The 19,339-nt window shown below is 34.4% G+C and overlaps 1 protein-coding gene across 2 annotated transcripts in view; it reads left to right on the forward strand.

Annotated features, from left to right (window-relative positions):
* LOC123310367 (carnitine O-palmitoyltransferase 1, liver isoform) overlaps nucleotides 1-19,339 on the forward strand; it is a 57,336-nt gene that overhangs the window by 22,711 nt on the left and 15,286 nt on the right. For both annotated transcript variants that reach the window (XM_044893837.1, XM_044893844.1), the window contains exons 2-6: nucleotides 4,459-4,613; nucleotides 6,673-6,809; nucleotides 7,241-7,511; nucleotides 14,636-15,156; nucleotides 17,793-17,997. In XM_044893837.1, the coding sequence (XP_044749772.1) occupies nucleotides 4,473-4,613; nucleotides 6,673-6,809; nucleotides 7,241-7,511; nucleotides 14,636-15,156; nucleotides 17,793-17,997 (1,275 nt within the window). In that variant the 5' untranslated portion in view covers nucleotides 4,459-4,472. The remainder of the gene's footprint in view (nucleotides 1-4,458; nucleotides 4,614-6,672; nucleotides 6,810-7,240; nucleotides 7,512-14,635; nucleotides 15,157-17,792; nucleotides 17,998-19,339) is intronic.

Consider the following 19,339-nt stretch of genomic DNA (forward strand, 5'->3'; position numbering starts at 1 on the left):
TGTTGATAAGCATTGTTTCTAGCATTAGTTGCAATTACTGTCATCATGGTTGAATACAAGGTTTTGCTGAAGACCTGATAGTTAGCCAGTTTAATCTTAATTTTCTTAAAGGCGTTTGGGTTGATACGACTTCTTTGAGTCAATTTGGTTCGTTTCTTTAATGCCGCTCCAAGAAACATTAGAAGTTGCAGTGCAGTTGATGAATATTTGAAGTTCAAGCACGCTGATATAACTTTCAACAGCCTAATAAATATTAGATTGGAGAATTATAATATAATATAATTTGGAGATCAATATATAAATGTCGCAAAAAAAGAATCGAGTCTGCACAAACAAAGTTCTACCTATAAATATCTGATGTGGAGGAAGGATGAACCTTATCCAACCCATAGGTTACGATCATAATCTGCTTCTTTATAGGTTTACTGATGAATCCTTAATTGAGTGAATATGAATATTGTACATCGCTTCTATTCAAATCATTTTGTGAACGCTTCAGCCGATGTGGAATTTAAGGGGTGTCTCATCATTCAATATTTATTATTTTTGTGTTTTCCCATAATTGAGAGTTAATTCTGTCTTTTTATTATTTTATTCTATTACTGGTTGGTTTTATAGCTTCTGACAACTTATCGTTGAGGTTTATAATACTCAATGAATTTATGCAATATTTCAATATGTATTTGGACTACAGACTATTTATTCTCATTCATCTACCTATTTTCAAATTAGTATCTTGAAGCTAAACCTCGAAAAGATTGTTTTTTATGCTTGTACCAAATTCAATTAAAATATTTCAGTTAGCGAACACTCTGTACCGTAGGTATATTGAAACTCGATGATAATATTGAGTATTTTTCAAGAAAGGTTTTTCATTCATTTATACAAACGATTTTTTGAAGAAAGAAGGCGATTCTACGGAAAATAAATTGAACTGAGAATGAAACATTTATTATTTTTCATGATTATTCACAATCGCAGTCTTTCATTGTGATAAAATACAGCATACAGCGGACATTTCCATATACGCCGAACCTGAATGACCATCATCAACTCAACGTCTAGGCTTTTCATGAAACATCGCCTAATAGTTTAGTCACCCACCGCCAGATGCTAGGGTGAAAAATTTCAGTTCTCCGAGGCACAGCTGCGCCACTACGAACCGGAGAAGGAACTACAACTTATTTTGGCTTCATTTCTCTGAACCGCGTTGTTCCTCTAGGTGGGTTTAATACTCAATGCTGTTACAAAGCCCATTCAAAGATAGAATGGGGTTTTCAATTCAATTTCAATTGAGAAACTTCTTCTCTCTGCAATTTCTTCATGGAACCCAAAATTTTTGAGAAAATTCTAAAAATATGTTTGAACGCTCTTCGAGATTCGCATAGAATTCTACTTTATCTATCACATGTTAACATTATCAAAAATCTTGTGATTCATGGAAAAATTGCAGTAGACAAAGTTTTTCAATTGAATGGGCTTTCTAACGGTTCTAACTACAACAGATAATATTTTTAGAATGTCTACCCTACGTACACAATGAGCGCTTTCGTTTTGGTGTTTCATGAACCGGTACAGTTCTGTGCCTCTCGCCCGTGAGCTATTCTCAAATAAAACGTGCATCAACTCTACGAAGAAAGTTGGACGACCATCTGTTTGACAAGTAAAAGTAAAGAGACCACACGGTTCTTTCCATTGCAGTACTCGACGATTATTTACGTTAAACGTTTCACTATTTCCTTGAATGCTAGAACCAGACGATTAATGTCTTAAATATGAAATGCCATTTCATATTTCCCTTGGGAAATATAGATGCGTTATGACATATGGTATCTAAGGCGATAATACTCAATACCGTTTCAATCAGAAAAAAAAATTATTTCACTGAGGCCCATTGGGATTTGATGCTCCATCAAAATTCAAAACTGTCATTTTTGAAGGGAAAAATGGTGGATTAATATTCTGATGGAGTATTAAATTTTAATGGACTTTCATACTACTGGACGTCAACTTACCCCTGTTGGTATGGGCTGAAAAATTTCGTCTTCAAACGTTAAAAGGGAATGAAGAAAATTATTTTTTATAATTTTGACAAATTTTAACAGATTTTTTTTATGTAAAATGTCCAATGTACAAAAAAGTTAGGGTTATTTTGTAGAACTCGTAATTGTCCATCCAAAACAAACTTACATTATAGAAAGCGATTCTGAAACCTATTTGGTCGCATGGTGTTCAACTATATGGGGTTGTGCTAAACCCACAACACGAAATGTAATACAGCGGTTCCATTTGAAAACACTTCGATTGATAGCCGGTGCACTATGGCATGTCACAAATGAAAGACTTCATGCAGATCTCGGAATCCCATGCGTAATAGATATATAAAATCTGCCTCCACGAGATACCAAGAACGATTGCAGGGATACCTCACCCAGAACCTATATACTGAAGAACAAGACAACAGGAGCCCGAAGGCCTTCCACAGCACCACAAGTTTAGTGTACAATAAGTAGCAATGTCGCTGGACACTTGACTTTCGTGCTCTTCATCAACATCAAATTCACTTATTATATTTTATGAGTAGATTGTAAATGTTCAATAAAGGACACAAAAAAAATTGTAGAACTTGGCGAGCGCTATTCAGAACTCTCATTAGAACTGAAATATCTCTTATTTTTTGTCAACTTCGACCCTTTTAACGCAAAGGTTGGGTATATTTTTTATCAATTTCTCCCATCGTAGATCCGATTTGGCTACATTGAGAATTAATTCGTTCTCCAAAGGCCCTAGGGGTGTAAGCATGGTGAATTTTTGAAAAAGAGGAAAATATGTGAAAATGAGAAAAAAAGTCCTCAGGTACTAAGGAACCCCCTGTTCCGAATTTAAGATACCTATGTTTTAAGGGCTGACTGCAGCTCCTCAAAAAAATTATGGGATTCGTGGAAAATGAGGTATATTTTTAAATTTGAATTTTATCCATGTAACAATTTTGGCAAAAAAAAATTTTTTTCAACCTCGTGGTGGCGTTTAGAAGTACCAGGAGTTTTCTTTAATGATTTGAAGCGAATGCTACACTATTCATTCACAGTATTCGCACAGTACGAAATGAAATAAAAAAGCGAAGGGTTGGGGGTCGCCATAATATTTTCTCTAACCATGGGTGTCGCGTCATGAAAACGGTTGAAAAACACAAATATATTGAAAATAATATAAACCCATTTTTTGAGAGCTATCGTTGAGAGGCTATTCTTTCGTGGGGGTCATTTTGGAGAAAAATTTCATTGAGGTTTTCGTCATATTTTTAATTGCTCCACTAGAATTTTCAACATTCATTTCAGATAAAAAGGAATAAAGTCTTGGAACTCAACAAAAATGTGGAACCTTGTTTATTTATTTATCTAGATTGAGTTTTTGTTGAGTTTCTAGACTTTATTCCTTTTTATCTGTTTCGATAATTCTTCGTTATGGAATTCTACGAATTGATTCATTTCAGAATTACCTTATATAAGTAACTTATGGAAATAAACAAAATTTTACCTGCCTTTTATTCGTTCATATATCTCGTGTTTGAAGAGGACTATGAGGTTATAATTTTTCGAAATTTGTATCATGAAATATTATATTTTCGCTTAAATTACTAAACCTAATCGTGTATTCATTTGTGTGATATCTAAAAATAAAATATGCATGAAAAATTGTTATTTCATTGTCCGAACCTGAAAGAATCCATCCTATTAATATTCGAAATTATTCATTTCTATTTTCATTCAACATTGACCAATTATTATTCAGATATTTCCTAATAAACTAACCAGGAACTTCAATTATTCTAATCGTTGACGAAAATCTGAGGTGGGCCATGAGGTATACGGCAGCATTTCTTTATTATTAATCGAGGAATTTCTACAATACTATATATAGTTAGTAGTTAATATGAAATCGATAAATACGGCTATCGATGCTCCTGTGAGTGTCAAAATTATAACGAAAAAATAATTATTTTTTTTTGACCACAACATCGAAAATAACTGCACACCTTACGGTGCATCATCGCCCAATTTATTCTTCCAATAAAATTTTATTTCATAATTTTTTTTTTGCGATTTTGCCAATGATTTCGAAGTACGAATTATGTCAACCCATACAATGATATTAGAGCAGACGTGTTTTTTTTTTCGAACGAAAGCAAGATTTTTCGGCCTTCGTGCAATGAGTATATACATAACACTATAGATAAGGTCAGTTATTACTACGTCTCAATTCGATAATCAAGACTCATTTTCCACCATTATAAATAATTCTCGATAGATGTGATATCGATTTATTAATTTTTTACTTTCCCAAGATTATATGTGTTATAATTGAAAAAAATTTTTTTATTATCTAATCCTTCTATCATTTGCGTTAATTTACCGTAAGCATCGTTGCATATTATTTGACGACAGTTTACTCTTTCAGATTGACTTGCCATCATGGCTGAAGCCCATTCAGCCGTTGCATTCTCGTTTGCCATAACACACGAAGGATGGGATGTCAACTTCGATAGGGAAGTCCTCCATTTAGTGTGGCAGTCGGGGATTAGGTCTTGGAAAAAAAGATTGGCAAGATTTCAGGTGAGTACTGTTTATTTTTAATGGAAAGACTAGCTTTTAAAATCTTTGCTTTGCACACCTCTGATAGTGCTTTACAGCTTCCTACTCCCTGAAGACGATCGATGCGGCAACAATTTTAAATTTTCGGTTTTATGATAACGAATCGTCGATCTATCAATTTTCTAAACGCCCTCATATACGAGTTGCGGTAGGAATATAAGAATTCATCCCTTAAATCCTCCTCCATTCCATGGTGCGTTCGTTGAGGTGTGAAACCAGGTATCTTCGATGGATGCCATTTTCTCTGCACAACCACAGCTTGGGGGTTTATAAAGAAAGTAACTTAGGGTTCTGAATGTCCAAAAATATTGCAAAATTCTGTAGATACCAAAACCAAATATATTTACAGGGTGAGTCAACAGTGCTCACTTTTACCGACAAATTTAATTGTTATAATTATTAATGCATCACATTTACTGAATCAATTGAGTGGCATTTTCATATATCTGTTACGGCTAAAGATAGGTGTGAACATAAACTTGAGATTAGCCGGCTAAACTAAGGTTTACCTTCGGGTTTGCTAATGTTAGTTTCTTCTATCTTTAGCTGGCTAAAGTAACCACAGCCCATCGACTAAAAATGTAGAAGCTAATAGAAAAGAAAGAAAAGTATTGGCAAGGTTTAAGGGGCGCAAATTTTCGGCAATTAAAAAAATGTAAAGAAATAGTAATAAAATCAAACTATTAATGCAATGCATTTTTTGTATGAATTTCACATATTTTTAATAGCGGAAAAGCATTCTGTTTAGCGAATCTAAAAATCTAAACTCCTGATGACAAAATACTAGACGAACATTCTATTTTGAGTGTAAGGGAAAACTGTAGAGTTAATGGTTATCTTTCATCTTGTATTATTCATAATTTGCAAGGGAATTGAATGAGCAAGAGGAGAGAATGAAGACAAGAATGAAGCCTTCATCAAAGGTCAAATTCTGAGGAAATATAAGTAGCAGTACTCAATCTCGTTTGTAGCTAACCGGACTATTTCGCTGATAAGCTTTACGCTGATTACACTTAAATCCTCTGGGATAATTCATCAAGGGTGGCGACAGGTCGTATTTTGGAATCCGTATGTTCAATGACTTGGGAATTTGGGAACTTTGGGAACAAAATCAGCTAGAAAAAGTGTTTTCAACTATTTTGATGTTCATAGTTTTTTGTTGTTGGATATGTTCATGTTCATAGTTGCTATTGGTTGGAAAGAAATTGCAACATTAGAAACTATCGTTTCTATTTCGTAAAAATTAAACCCAATTATTGAATGTTAGGGAAAATATGAAAATATACTTTTGTTCACAGAAAAGAATTCTCTATGTCATATTTCATTTGCTTGTGGGGTCATATTCTGGTTTTTCACAGGACAAATGACTATCCACTTTCTTATTGTCCTGTGGAAAACTGGTGTATCTAACTTCCGAGCTAACTTCTGTATGTAAATTGATTTTAAAAAACTTATGCTCGATTTGAAGAGCATTAATCTTCTATAAACAGATGAAAATTACTCATTAAATGTTAAATTGAAAACCCATGGCCGTTATGTAACAAAACCTCAATACAATAGCATTCGATGATATTTTGCATATTTCAATTCTAAAAATTTAAACAAAAACGTGGCCGGGTGCTTTCGTCTTCTCCCGTCCGACAATTCAAGAGACATCATACGCGTATCCATCGAATACATTTTTAGCCGTTCCGTTTTGGGTAATGTGCACATTAGCCGGCTAAAGATTAAATTCCCTGACGCACATGAATACTTTATCGAACTTTAGCTGGTCCTCGAATTTAAACCTAAGTTTAGCCAGCTAATCTTAAGTTTATGCTCACACTTATCTTTAGCCGTAACATATCCACTCAATTCAATTTTTGAGGTTAAAAAGGGTTGAAAATTAGGATGAAATTTCAATTGAAATGCCTCCTTAAATTGAATTTCGATTTCAAAATTATTCATTTTGAACACTATTTTGAATTGAATAAATTTTTGTTATGAATTATTTTAATCGACATTATATCTCTCATTACAGAACAGTATTCACAATGGTGTTTTTCCTGGTCATATGTGGAGCCTATGGATTCTGATAACACTTGTGACAGCAGTCCATTTTTCTGGATTCAAAATTCCTTTGGATCTTACTTCGATAGTGCTAAAATTATTGCCTGGGTAAGTGGAGACTCGTTTGCATCCAGATTCAGAGTACATAATGTGTTTTAATAAACGACAATATACGTGTTGCAAATTAAGCGATACGCCCTCTGGTGGCAGCAAGAGTAACAGGAACATGGCTGTAACTATAGAAATCGGGCTCTTGGGTACCTAGATCGAATGATAATTCACTAAGAATGAAGTTCTCACATTGTCTTTCAGTCTATTAAAACAAAAAACACGTATCCAAACTCAGCATCCGAAAAACTATTAGCTTTTAAGGTTATGAAAACAATAACAACAACACAATAACATAGTCTTGAAGCTCAATCAGTTTAATTTTTTTTCAAAACAAATTAATGATTTGATTATGGATTCGATTATATTGTTGTTACAAGCAATATTCCTTCTTAGCATCGAATATTAATTCTTTAACCTGTTTTTTTCAGATGTTGTACAAAAATGCAGATTCTAGCGTGCGTCATAGTGGCGTTAACATACTGGTTAGCGGTAGTGTTCATGCTGAGGTATACATTTAAACTTCTCTTAATGTACAAAGGTTGGATGTTCGAAGCGAGAGGCAAATCACCTTCCTTGCCAACTAAACTTTGGTTAGTCGCCATTAAAATTCTAAGAGGTTGGAACACTCCGAGGTTATACAGTTATCAAGGTTCCTTGCCAAGGCTGCCACTTCCTTCTGTTCAGGAAACCACGGAAAGGGTAAGAATTCTGTAGCAATAGATGGAAAACATTGTGCCCACTCCTTTTTAAGGAGCATCTAATAAATACGATTAAAGTGGTTTTCAAAAACATATAGTACGTAGTATGACACTTTTTTATCCCTATTTGTCATTATTTATTAATATTTTTTCATTGCATAATGCAAATGATAATTCAAATTTTTGTGATGGACTTGAAAAGTGGATACAAATTAATTTTTATGAAAGCGATGTATAAATCTATTTGATTTGGGGAAAAACCTCAATTCATCTGAATACATTTTCAATAATCTTTTGTAGAGAATAATTTTTATTTATATTTGAACATCAAATTACTCGAAAACGGCGCATTATACGAGAAAATATGAATAATACTTTTATTTTACAAAAGGTTCGAATATTCATTAGATAGCGTCCAACTTGGTTTCAAGAGTTGGGTTCTTTGAATGGAGAATTCTCCTCAATTTGGTTTATCACTGCATATGCAAGTTTAAACTGAATAATTATGAGTTTCATTCATGATTTTTTCAAATGCACCGCGGAAACTATTGAAAATCATTCTTCAATTATGGGGTTTCATAATTTAAATAGCTTGGTTTCAAATTTACGATTTGGCAACAGCGCCTACTAGAAAATAAAAAGAACAATGTCCGATCAACTTGTTTATAAAATAACAGCTGTTGATTTACCGGCCATAAAAATCCCATAAAATTTTACGACCTTCCCCGTTCGTCGCAGACTTCATAAGCCGCGTACACATCTGAGCAAAACAACCGAATGAGCACATCGCGCCGAATGAATGAGCATTCAGATGTGGACGGACAAAACACACCGCACCGAACGCGCTCATGTTGCGCGGAGCCGATCCGCAATTTGTCGGTCCATCAAAGAAAATTCGTGCTCAGTGTGGACGGGTCATAGACATATAGACATGGACTGTGCCTTCCCTTTATATCTATGCATGAAATACGGTAAAAAAAAGTGACAGAGAGAAACGCACGTCGGGAATGCAGTTGTCTTTTTCTAGAATTTTGATTGGTCCACACTCACCTCTATGTGAACAAAAAAGAGACAGGTAAATTCCCGACGATCATTTCTCTCTTTCTATAAAAAAGACATTTTCATGCTGACATTGCTCAGTCCATGTCTCTATGTCTATGGGACGGGGTTTAGTTGCCTCGAACCGAACGCACACATTTAAATATGGATTTCTCGCAAGAAACGTGTTTGAATTTAATAAAATAGTATCAAAACCGCCCAATCTTGTCGCCCTCACTCTGAATGTCGTGCAAAAAAAAGTGCCGTTGAGGCTACGGTCTCGACTTCTTTGTAGATATAATTGTGGAGACCATCTAGTACGCCGTCGCCTCTTCTTCTTTAGCAACTCGTACAGAATTATGAAAGAGGCACTAGCACAACACAAGTTTTCTATCCTTAGAACATAGAATACATAGAATGATCCCTTTTTTCTAAGTTTCCATCGTTTACGTTCGTAAGCACTGAACTGACACATCCGTTGGAGCGGCTCCGAACACATGCTCATGCTGTTCGTGCGCCGGAAAAGCCGCGTACACATTTGAGCAAAACAGCCGAATGAGCACATCGCGCCGAATGAGCATTCAGATGTGGACGGGCAAAACACACCGCGCCGAACGCGCTCATGTTGCGCGGAGCCGATCCGCAATTTGTCGGTCCATTAAAGAAAATTCGTGCTCAGTGTGGACGGGTTTAGTTGACATCTTTTCCTCGAACCGAACGCACACATTTAAATATAGATTTCTTGCAAGAAACGTTTTTGAATTTAATAAAATAGTATGAAAACCGCCCAATTTTGTCGCCCTCACTTAAATGTCATGCAAAATTAAAGGTCTACGGTCTCGACTTCTTTGTAGATATACATAATTGTGAAGACCATCTAGTACGCCGTCGTCTCTTCTTATTTAGCAACTCTTACAGAATTATGAAAGAAGCACTAGCACAATCCAAGTTTTCCATACTTAGAACATAGAATACATAGAATGATTTCTTTTTTCTAAGTTTCCAGTTCGTACGCACTGAACTGACACATCCGTTGGAGCGGCTCCGAACACATGCTCATGCTGTTCGTGCGTCGGAAAGAAAAATTGTCCGCATAAACGCTCATTCGGTGCGGCGTGCTCATTCGGCCATTTTGCTCAGATGTATACGCGCCTAAAGAAAAATAGTCCGCATAAACGCTCATTCGGTGCGGCGTGCTCATTCGGCTATTTTGCTCAGATGTATACGCGTCTATAGACATCAGCCATCTTTGTCTATCTCATCAAGATAATGTATTTGTTGTCCTTTATTATCAAGGCAAATTTCAGTCGATGTTGCCAACTTGTGCAATTGAAATGAAACGCTTTAAATTTTAAATACCGATTTTTATTTTTCATATTTAAGTGCTTAAAATAATGTTTTTAGGGAAACGGTTGAAATGGTTATTTCAAAATGTGACGTTTCAAAGATATCTCATAAAAAATACATAATTTTCGTCTGAAGGAGTATTCCCTATTGTTGGTATTTTTATGGTACGTAATGGTCATAATGAGAAAACTGGAAGACGTTGGTGATATTTTGTGTTCGAAAAAGATTCATCAAATAAATGAAATACTATATTCCGGAATTCATTTCATTCGATAAAACCGTTGTGAACTGAAAATAATATTTTATGGTTTTCCAACCATCTTTTAAACCGAGCTGAGTTGAAAAAAATGGTAACGGAAAAAAGTGTATCTTTTGACGTCAAGAATCTATTGTTAAAATATTTGTACGAGTCAAAGACTCACCCTGTATATTATAATACTTATAAAATCAAGGTGGTACCTTTACAATTCAACGAAAAGTTTGATATGAACTAGCATTAAAATCAACAAAAGAAATTAATTCAGATGCATAACCCCCATCTGATATTGAATCAACAAATTTTAAAATCTAAATTGGACAATCAAACCACCATCACTCAGAGTAGTAACAGAAATACCATTTCATCGAGAAAAAGTAGATACTAACCATGGTTTCGGTCTCATTTGACCTTGCCAGATCAACACAACTCATGACCCGACGAAAATTGAAAGAATTGATTGTTGTCAGTAGCGGATATAATGTAGGAATACACCTTTGAGTAAAGAATATCAGGAGCGTAAGATCTGAAATTGAGAATCGGAAAGGTGCCTGCATATGTTTCCGTATTATGTTATAAATTTATAAATTAATTGAGCATGTAAAACACTTGCCTGTGAAATGTTCTAGCAACGTCCGTTTGTTTTTGTGTTTAGTTAAGCCACAACATGCACAACCATTTTGAATTATGTGTTTGTTCACAAATTTGACAACAAATGTTGATAGAAAACATAGACCTGATCTGATATCAAATTCATCTTAGAACAAGTTATTCATAATAGGTGTGTGATGAAGAATATCCATAGATATAACTTATTATTATGTTATTTAACACATGAGTGATGAGTCACACAAGATACTCTAAAGGTCAGTTCATATTATCCGTCCGTCTCAGTTCAGTTCAGCTCAGCCGAAATATTTTTCAATGTGTTTTATATGGACTAATTCATACTATCCGTCTCCGACCCTTCAGCACCTATCGGCACGCTTACGACCGTCCGACGGTATTCTTCCAGAGAATATTTTGCGGATGGGCTGAAGTGCGTGGTTGGACTGAATGAGACTGAACGTATAATATGAATAAGCAACCGCTCAGTTCAGCTCAGTCAATCGAGGGTTTTCCTTTGTTGTGAAAGCTTCTTTGAACTTTTTTTTTGTATTAATTGCGAAAATTTTCACAGTATACAGGATGATTCATAACTATTGGGACATATGCTAAGGGCAGATTGTTTGGACCAAAATATGGCGATAGGACCAAATATACCTTAATGAAATATTGCTGTGCAAAAAAGATAGAGGGCGTTAAAGTTGATTTTTTTTTCGTTTTTTGCTAATAATTTCATTGTATATTTTTATTTCCGTTTTCAAGAAAAACACAATTGAACAGTTCAGAGCATCGGAAGGGGATTTGAAGTAACGGCTTATTTATTTTATTCATTTATTTCGACGATACAGCATAATTTAAAACAATGTAACATAAAAAGAATAAACTTAAATAAAATTTTCTACCTGTCCTCCCCTACTTCTTTGCCTTTTCTTATTCTTTCAATAAAGGACTTTCGAACTTTGAAGAAAATATTATTCTGTCCCCTCATGAAAAATTCAACCTCTATTTTTTTCCACAGCAATATTTTATTGAGGTATATTTGATCCTATCGCCATATTTTGGTCCAAACAATATGCCCCTAGCCCATGTCCCAATATGAATTACCCTGTATAATCGAAATGATATCCTGTTCATTCTAAAATAGCCATGATGTGTGGACCAATTTTTTTTATAATGTCCAATATTCACTTTCAACTTTCCTCTTTTCAAATTTTGGTTAGACACCCAATCTTTTTACCGACTTTTTGTTCCTCTTCATCTTCGTCTAACAATAATGCAAAAGCACATCATTCATTCAGGCGTAATTGCAGCAACTTTATTTTTAGCAGAAGTTAAAGGGTTTACGTCCTATGAGATAGGGCGCGTAAGAGAAACAACGAAAATAATAATACTGATAATTTAACAATAATTTTAGGGCCTTCTTGTACTGTTTTCATCAAAATGAAAGGCTTCATGTGTCAAGTGCTGGTCGGTTCGAATGCAACCGAAGATTCACGACACACGAAGCGGAAGGTGACTGAGACGATCGTGACTGATAATATGAACGCAACCTCCGTCAACGCGTCAACGGCTAATGATCCTTCCGCCGGCCTGAACTGAGCGGAACGTATAATATGAATCGACCTTAATATGGCCGTTTCCGATCGCAAGGTTTTTCAAAGGAAAAGTCCGGTATGGGTATGCTCCTTCCTGGTATTTTTTATTCTATGGAAAACACCCTAGCGACATCTGGCAGGAATCGAGGAACAATTCAATTTACTTTCTTTACTCTCAGAGTGAAGATGGCGTGATGTATCCATAAGCTCAAATTCTCAGATTGCGCTCTTTCACTTATCGTAATATACGATTTTTACAATCTGACAATTTGAGCAAAGGACACATACTGCCATTTTCTCTCCTTATAGGTCTATGCCTACACTCCTCGTGTATTTCACTTTCAGTGTCATTAACGGCCCTTTTCAATAAACCTATCTATCCATTGTTTCACTTACTGAAGATAGAAAAACCATCTGATTTCGTTTCTATGATCTATCTGTAGATATATTTTAGAATGTTTGCCATTCGTCAGTAAGTGAAACGATGGATAGATTATCGCATAAAAATTTGACAATACTGTAATTTCGTTATTTTCGTCATCTACAACAATTCTCCGTTTGCTCATGTTATTCATTTTTCTATTGATGGTGTTTCTTGATGGTCCAGGTCGGTAAGGAATTCTTTCAATGAAGAGTCTACTACACCATTTCCAGTTGTAATTCAGAAATGATCAATTGAAATTGTCAAGTTTATTTCAGAACCCGTCAATTGTATTTCCGATTACTCAATTTAATTTCAGAAATGGTCATTTTAAATTCAGAGTAGTCACTTTTATTTCCGAAAACATCAAATGTAATTCAGATTAGTCAATTGGATTTCAGAAACCATCAATTGTAAATCAGAATCAATCATTTGTAATTCAGAAAGTAAGAAAGAGTCGAATATTATTCGAGGTTATGTTAGCTAAATCTGTCACATATTTTCTAGTACATACGCATTTTCATGATATCAGAATGATACATACATAAAATGATTCATTAAGTTAATTCAGTTTTAGGTACTCTACTAATCACATATATTCAAGATACACACTGTGTTACTTGTATCCAGGATTTATTTGATAGCTTAGTAGGTACAGGGCGATTGATTATAAATGCCCGTCCTCTATCTTTGACTCTTTTTTGCTACGTTGTATAAAATGAATTTTTGAAAAAACTCCTTTTCATGTAAATTTAGGGTGTTGCAGAATATTAGCGTGATCCTACTTCCTTATTTTTTATCTAGGTACCTAATCTTTCTATTCTCTTGAAAATTCTGAATCTGCATTTCTGGAGAATGTTATTGACCAAGCTAAGTACACAATCTTTGGGGATGATTACTGATTGTGCTAGAGCAGCGAAGCATAGCACCACCTTCCATGAACTCCTTTCTGAATTACAATTGATATTTTCTGAAATACAATTGACGCATGACGGTTCCTGAAATACAAATGATTAATCTGAAATACAATTGACGGTTTCTGAAATAAATGTGACTAAACTGAATTTCAAATGACCATTTTTGAAATTGAATTGACTAATCTGAATTACATTTGATGTTTTCTGAAATGAACTTGACCAATCTAAAATACAATTGATGTTTTCTGAATTTCAATTGATTATTTCTGAATTACAACTGGAAATGGTGTGGTTCCATCAACTGGATTACATTCGCCATGAATGAGAATGAGATTAAAGTAATCTCCATTCGTCAAATTAGGCGTCTTGTCAAAACGAAAATGAATTTCGCAAATGTGAATTCCAAATGTTCACAATTTCCAGTAGGTATTGAATTATTCGATGAATATTGAGAACTGATTGCGTTTATGACTTTAAAAACATATCATTTGCAGAATTGAATATGGTCAATTTTAGGCGTACGGTTGATGGGCAATATTTTATCGGTGTTTAGGAGTACAATCATAATTTGATAAATAATATTGGTTCCCATTTGAAATGAGGGCGTTTTTTATAAAAACTCGAAATATCAGTTAGGTCACGATCGTAATAACATCAAAATTTGTTGGAGAATCTAAAAATGTGTTAATTTATTGGACATACATTGGACACTTTGGTTACCTATTTGAAAAACGAAGTTGATAGTTACGAGTACTTCTGGTAATACTGGAAATGTCAAAATATTTTAGATTTTCTCGTCATTCCGAATAACACACTGGAAATTAATTCAGGGAAAAATCTTTTGTAGCTTTCCTTATAATTTTTGATGGGTTTAAATTGATTTTAATTGATTATACATTATATACTTCAATATTACTTACCTAAATATTCATCCTTCTTTTTCAGTATCTCAGATCAGTGAGACCTCTGTTGGATGATGAGCAATATGAAAGAACCAAAAATCTAGCAAAAGAATTCGAAAATGGTATTGGTAAAAAGTTACAAAGGTACCTTATGCTTAAATCTTGGTGGAGTACTAACTACGTATCAGATTGGTGGGAAGAGTATGTCTACCTTAGGGGTAGGTCTCCGTTAATGGTGAATTCCAATTTCTATGCGATTGATGCCATTCAGCTTCAAATGACCAATGTGCAGATTGCACGTGCTGCTTCAACTATCCATTCCGCACTTGTGTTCAGACGATTAGTAGAAAGACAGGAATTGGAACCCATATTTATTCAAGGAACGGTACCATTGTGTTCATGGCAATATGAGAGAATTTTCAATACAACAAGAATACCAGGAATAGAAACTGACAAGATTCAACATATTCAAGATTCCAATCACATAGTGGTTTATCACAAAGGAAAATATTTCAAAGTAATTATTTACAAAGGAAGGATACTGAAACCTTGCGAAATACAGATGTAAGTACAACTATTTTGTTTTTTCCCTTCATTATTTTGCTCAACAATTTATTGCATGAACAAAAAGTAATAAAAAAAAACTGACATGATGACATTGGAAACAAGAAAATAAATTACCTCTTGATTTATCAATTCATAACTGAATCGACGAATGAACATCAATCCATTACAAAGTAACTGTCTGACGAATATTTCAAATTTATTCACCAACCGTGGTTCGTAAAAATATCAGCTGATTTGGTTTCCTTTTTTTTACCCCAATTTTTGTTAGGGTCTACGAAAAATAAATTTACTAGGTTTGTTCGAAATCAAGGATGTTCAGATTTTGTAAAATTAATGCAGTGGACTGTTACCAGATGATTGAAAATGAAAATGAATAAATCACCCGCATGAAGCTACAAATACTAACAACATCTCAGAGAGACATTATTCAAGTTAAAACAGAGGTAATGTAGAGAAGTTCAAATGATAAGTCACTAGAAGTCAGACTTGGACACTGAGAGAGTTCAACAAATTCAATATTATCACAACGTTTACATTGACAGATACATCAATGAAAATTGATTTCGAGAGCCTCTTTTTTTCCGCCAGAAAAACGGAAGGTTAGGTTGTCTAAGTTTGGTCATCAATGAGATCAATACATTAAATAAGAGTAAAGCAGTAATATTATAATTAATATAAACAACGGTGGTCTTGAAGAGAGCAAAATTCATCGATGAATACAACATTTACAGAGATGGACTGCTTACAAGCACGATTAGAACGTTCATTATGAGAGATACAAAATGAGAGAACTAAATGGGAGAAACCACTAATCGTTGGTTTCGAGAAGAGCAGAAGGCTTGAGAATATTTCTATGAGAAAAAGAATTATAATGAGATCATACCAAGTGAGAGAGTACTAGAGCAGACCTTTCGGGGTAGAACCAGTGTTATGATTTACCACTGAGCGTTGAACCATATTAGAGAAATTCACATCGTGTTCTGAAGGAAATCAACTAAATACTGATCCACCCTGCAGAACATGAAATCTGAAACTCGATAACAGTAATTAGTAAAATATAAGTGAGAGGTTATTAACAACATGTTTGACTTGAGAAATGAAATAAACTGATTCAAATTGAAGAGATTATTATGAGAAGACAGTAAATCAGCATTTATAAAAGAGAAGAATATGAGAATGTTATATTCTGGTGCAACATACCAATTTCCATGTGAGAAACAGAGAGAGGTCTGAAAATCAAGTTGAAGTAAAATATAATGAAATATAAATTCCTGAGGAGGCACATAAATGAGTTGACTCGAGTGAACATATTAATTGAGCAGCACCATAAAGGATTATACATCTGTTTTAAGATTCTTTATAATTCACGCATGAACACATTTCATACATAATGAAACCATGAAAAGAACATGATAATGGAGTAATCGATAATTTTGAGAAGACTGAGAATACATGACCTAGTTATCACCAAAATTGAACGAGAAGACTTTGAATGAGGTGAACTGATAGAGAATTTACAATATTCGAGGTTAACGCAATGAGAAGTTAATTCATCAAAGTGAACATAGAGAATCGTTAGTTCTCTAGAGTTCTAGAGTGCGGCTGCTGCGTCGGTCAATCACTTGTTTTCGAAGTACCATAGAATTTGCGTACCGTAATAAGATGACATTTGAAACTAGTCAGAAGCGTAGACAAGAGCGAGGCCGGAGGAGGCTTCACTCTATTTTCAACACACTAAAACATAACTAAAATTAGTTTTTAGATTAAGAGAATTTTCACTCATTCAAAACTTGTCGTACAATAAGTATGCTTAGAAAAGAAGATAACCGTTCAGATTGGAATACGCTGATAATATCACTAAAATTTGTTGTTGAGCTGAGATTAATTCAACAACGTTTGAATCACGATGCACTTAAACGTGAAAATTATGTTTGGTCTGGTGAACACTTTCATGTAAAACTAACACGTCTTTTCGTCTTACGTTTAAATTGCGTCAGAATTGTGAATGGGCCCTCAGATTATTATCAGGAAAGTGCAGAAACATAAAACCGTGATTGATTATCTTTTGATCGAAGACAAATCAAAAATCACGGTTTTATCGCTGCATGCAATCTAATGGTGAAAAATTTGAGAATTTGTGGTAAATTTTTACTAATACTGTTTATTGAAAATATTTTTCTTTCAATAGAAATTATACGATAAATTAGAACATCTCTGTTTTATTAGTTTTATCAGTATATACCATAATTCCATGAAAAACACCAACTTTGTGAATATTCATTTAATAAGAACACAAACTGCAGGTTCATACAAATTTGAATCCATGCATACATCAGTGCTACAAAACTACCCACTTGGCCTATTCAAATTCCTGCTGGGGTTGCAAATCTCCAGGGGGTTGCTAGTAGAAATAAGCTTTCATCAAAAATCGACCTGTCTGAGTGTTTTCACAAATTCTGATTCATTGTTGAGTTATGGAGGGTGGACTTCTAAATGAGACACCCTGTATACGTCTAATGGAGACCTTGCTTGAAACAGCTTGTATTTCAAAAATATCATTTTGATGGAGCATTATTAGTCTTTTCAACCAAATTGTGATGTTACAGTTGAAACACTTTTGGCTTCTTTTTCAGCCAACTTCAACACATTTTAGATGATAAGACTGAACCTCTACCTGGTGAAGAAAAATTAGCTGCACTCACTGCTGGGGAAAGGAAACACTGGGCTAATACCAGAAGTTTATTCTTTTCTAGGGGGGTGAACAAAATATCGTTGGACATAATAGAGAAGGCTGCTTTTGTCGTCGTACTAGATGATGTTCCTTATGAGTTTGATGAGGTAAGTTTTTGAATTTGAACATATTTCGGATCTTCTTTGTAGTCTAGAATTTATTTTCTGCCTTACCTAATATCGTTCAGGATAATCTGTTTGCAAGGAATTTTTGGATTATGTATCAGCTATTTGATCATTACAAGAAATGATAAGGTTATATCAGATTCAGAATAGAAATACAATATACAGGGCTGTCCGGTAAGTGACTGTACAAACGTATGTGACACTAGTATAATAAAATATTAATTAAGATACATAACATCCATTGACATGAAAATTAATAAATATTACGATATACATCCAACCACCATCACCCGGAGTATCAACAGAAAGGCAAAATAAAGAAAGAATAGATAGTGATCATAGTTTCGGTCTTATTTGACATAGTCAGAGTACACTTACACCTAGACGACAATATGAAGAATTGATGACACCTTTATTGATGATAATAATTTATAACATATTCAAAGTTTCTCCCTCCTTATCTCCAAATCTAACTTGTCTGGATTACTGTTTAAGGGAACGTCTTAAAAAAATGGATTATTGAGTGAAGATCAATAACAGCGAACATTTGATTGATAGAATTCAAAAAGCTTGTATTACTCTAACTAAAATAACTACTAGAAATTATATAGATATATGAAAGACTAAAGAGTATTTGAAGAAGGGACCAGTAGATTTTGAACCGAAACTCATAATATTCAGGAATATTATTCGTTCATCCATATTCTTCTGTTCAATTTTTTATATTTCGTGAATAATTCAGCATAAGTTTAAGGTATTTCCCCTTCCCAAATTTCTATAACCGCCTAAAAAAAAAAAAATTCCAAAATTAATCCAAAATAGTGCGGAAAGTGGTACTTGCCCGCACGAAACTGCCGTTGCCCGAACGATGCAAAGCAGAGTTAGGAGGAAGGTAGAATTTCTCGTACTTTTCAAGCCACGAAAATACTTATAATGGTCAAATAAGAAAGAGATATTCCCAAGTGAGAGAATATAAATAGCCAACAGTTAGAAATTTGAAGCAAAACGCCTAAATTTCACGTTGAATTAATGACATTCAGAATTTACGCGATCGATCCTAGACACGCGGGTACCGAGCGAAATTCTATACAGAAATCCACTACGGGCGTTAAGCTGGGAGATCAGAGCTTACGAGGCGTTTCAGGGCTAGGTCCGTGGTTCCTATCGTAGTTTGCCCGCTACTACGTTGTTTCGTATGAAAAATGTAAATGGGGAGATTATTATTCTCGATTTTTGTCTTCGTTTCATCATTTATTTATGTTATTGTTATACTATTATGTCATTAATTTTATTCGAATTAGTTAGGGAAGCTGTACTTCCATAG

This window comes from Coccinella septempunctata, chromosome 1 (assembly GCF_907165205.1).
Source record: "Coccinella septempunctata chromosome 1, icCocSept1.1, whole genome shotgun sequence".
In the NCBI taxonomy this organism is placed as follows: Eukaryota; Metazoa; Arthropoda; class Insecta; order Coleoptera; family Coccinellidae; genus Coccinella; species Coccinella septempunctata.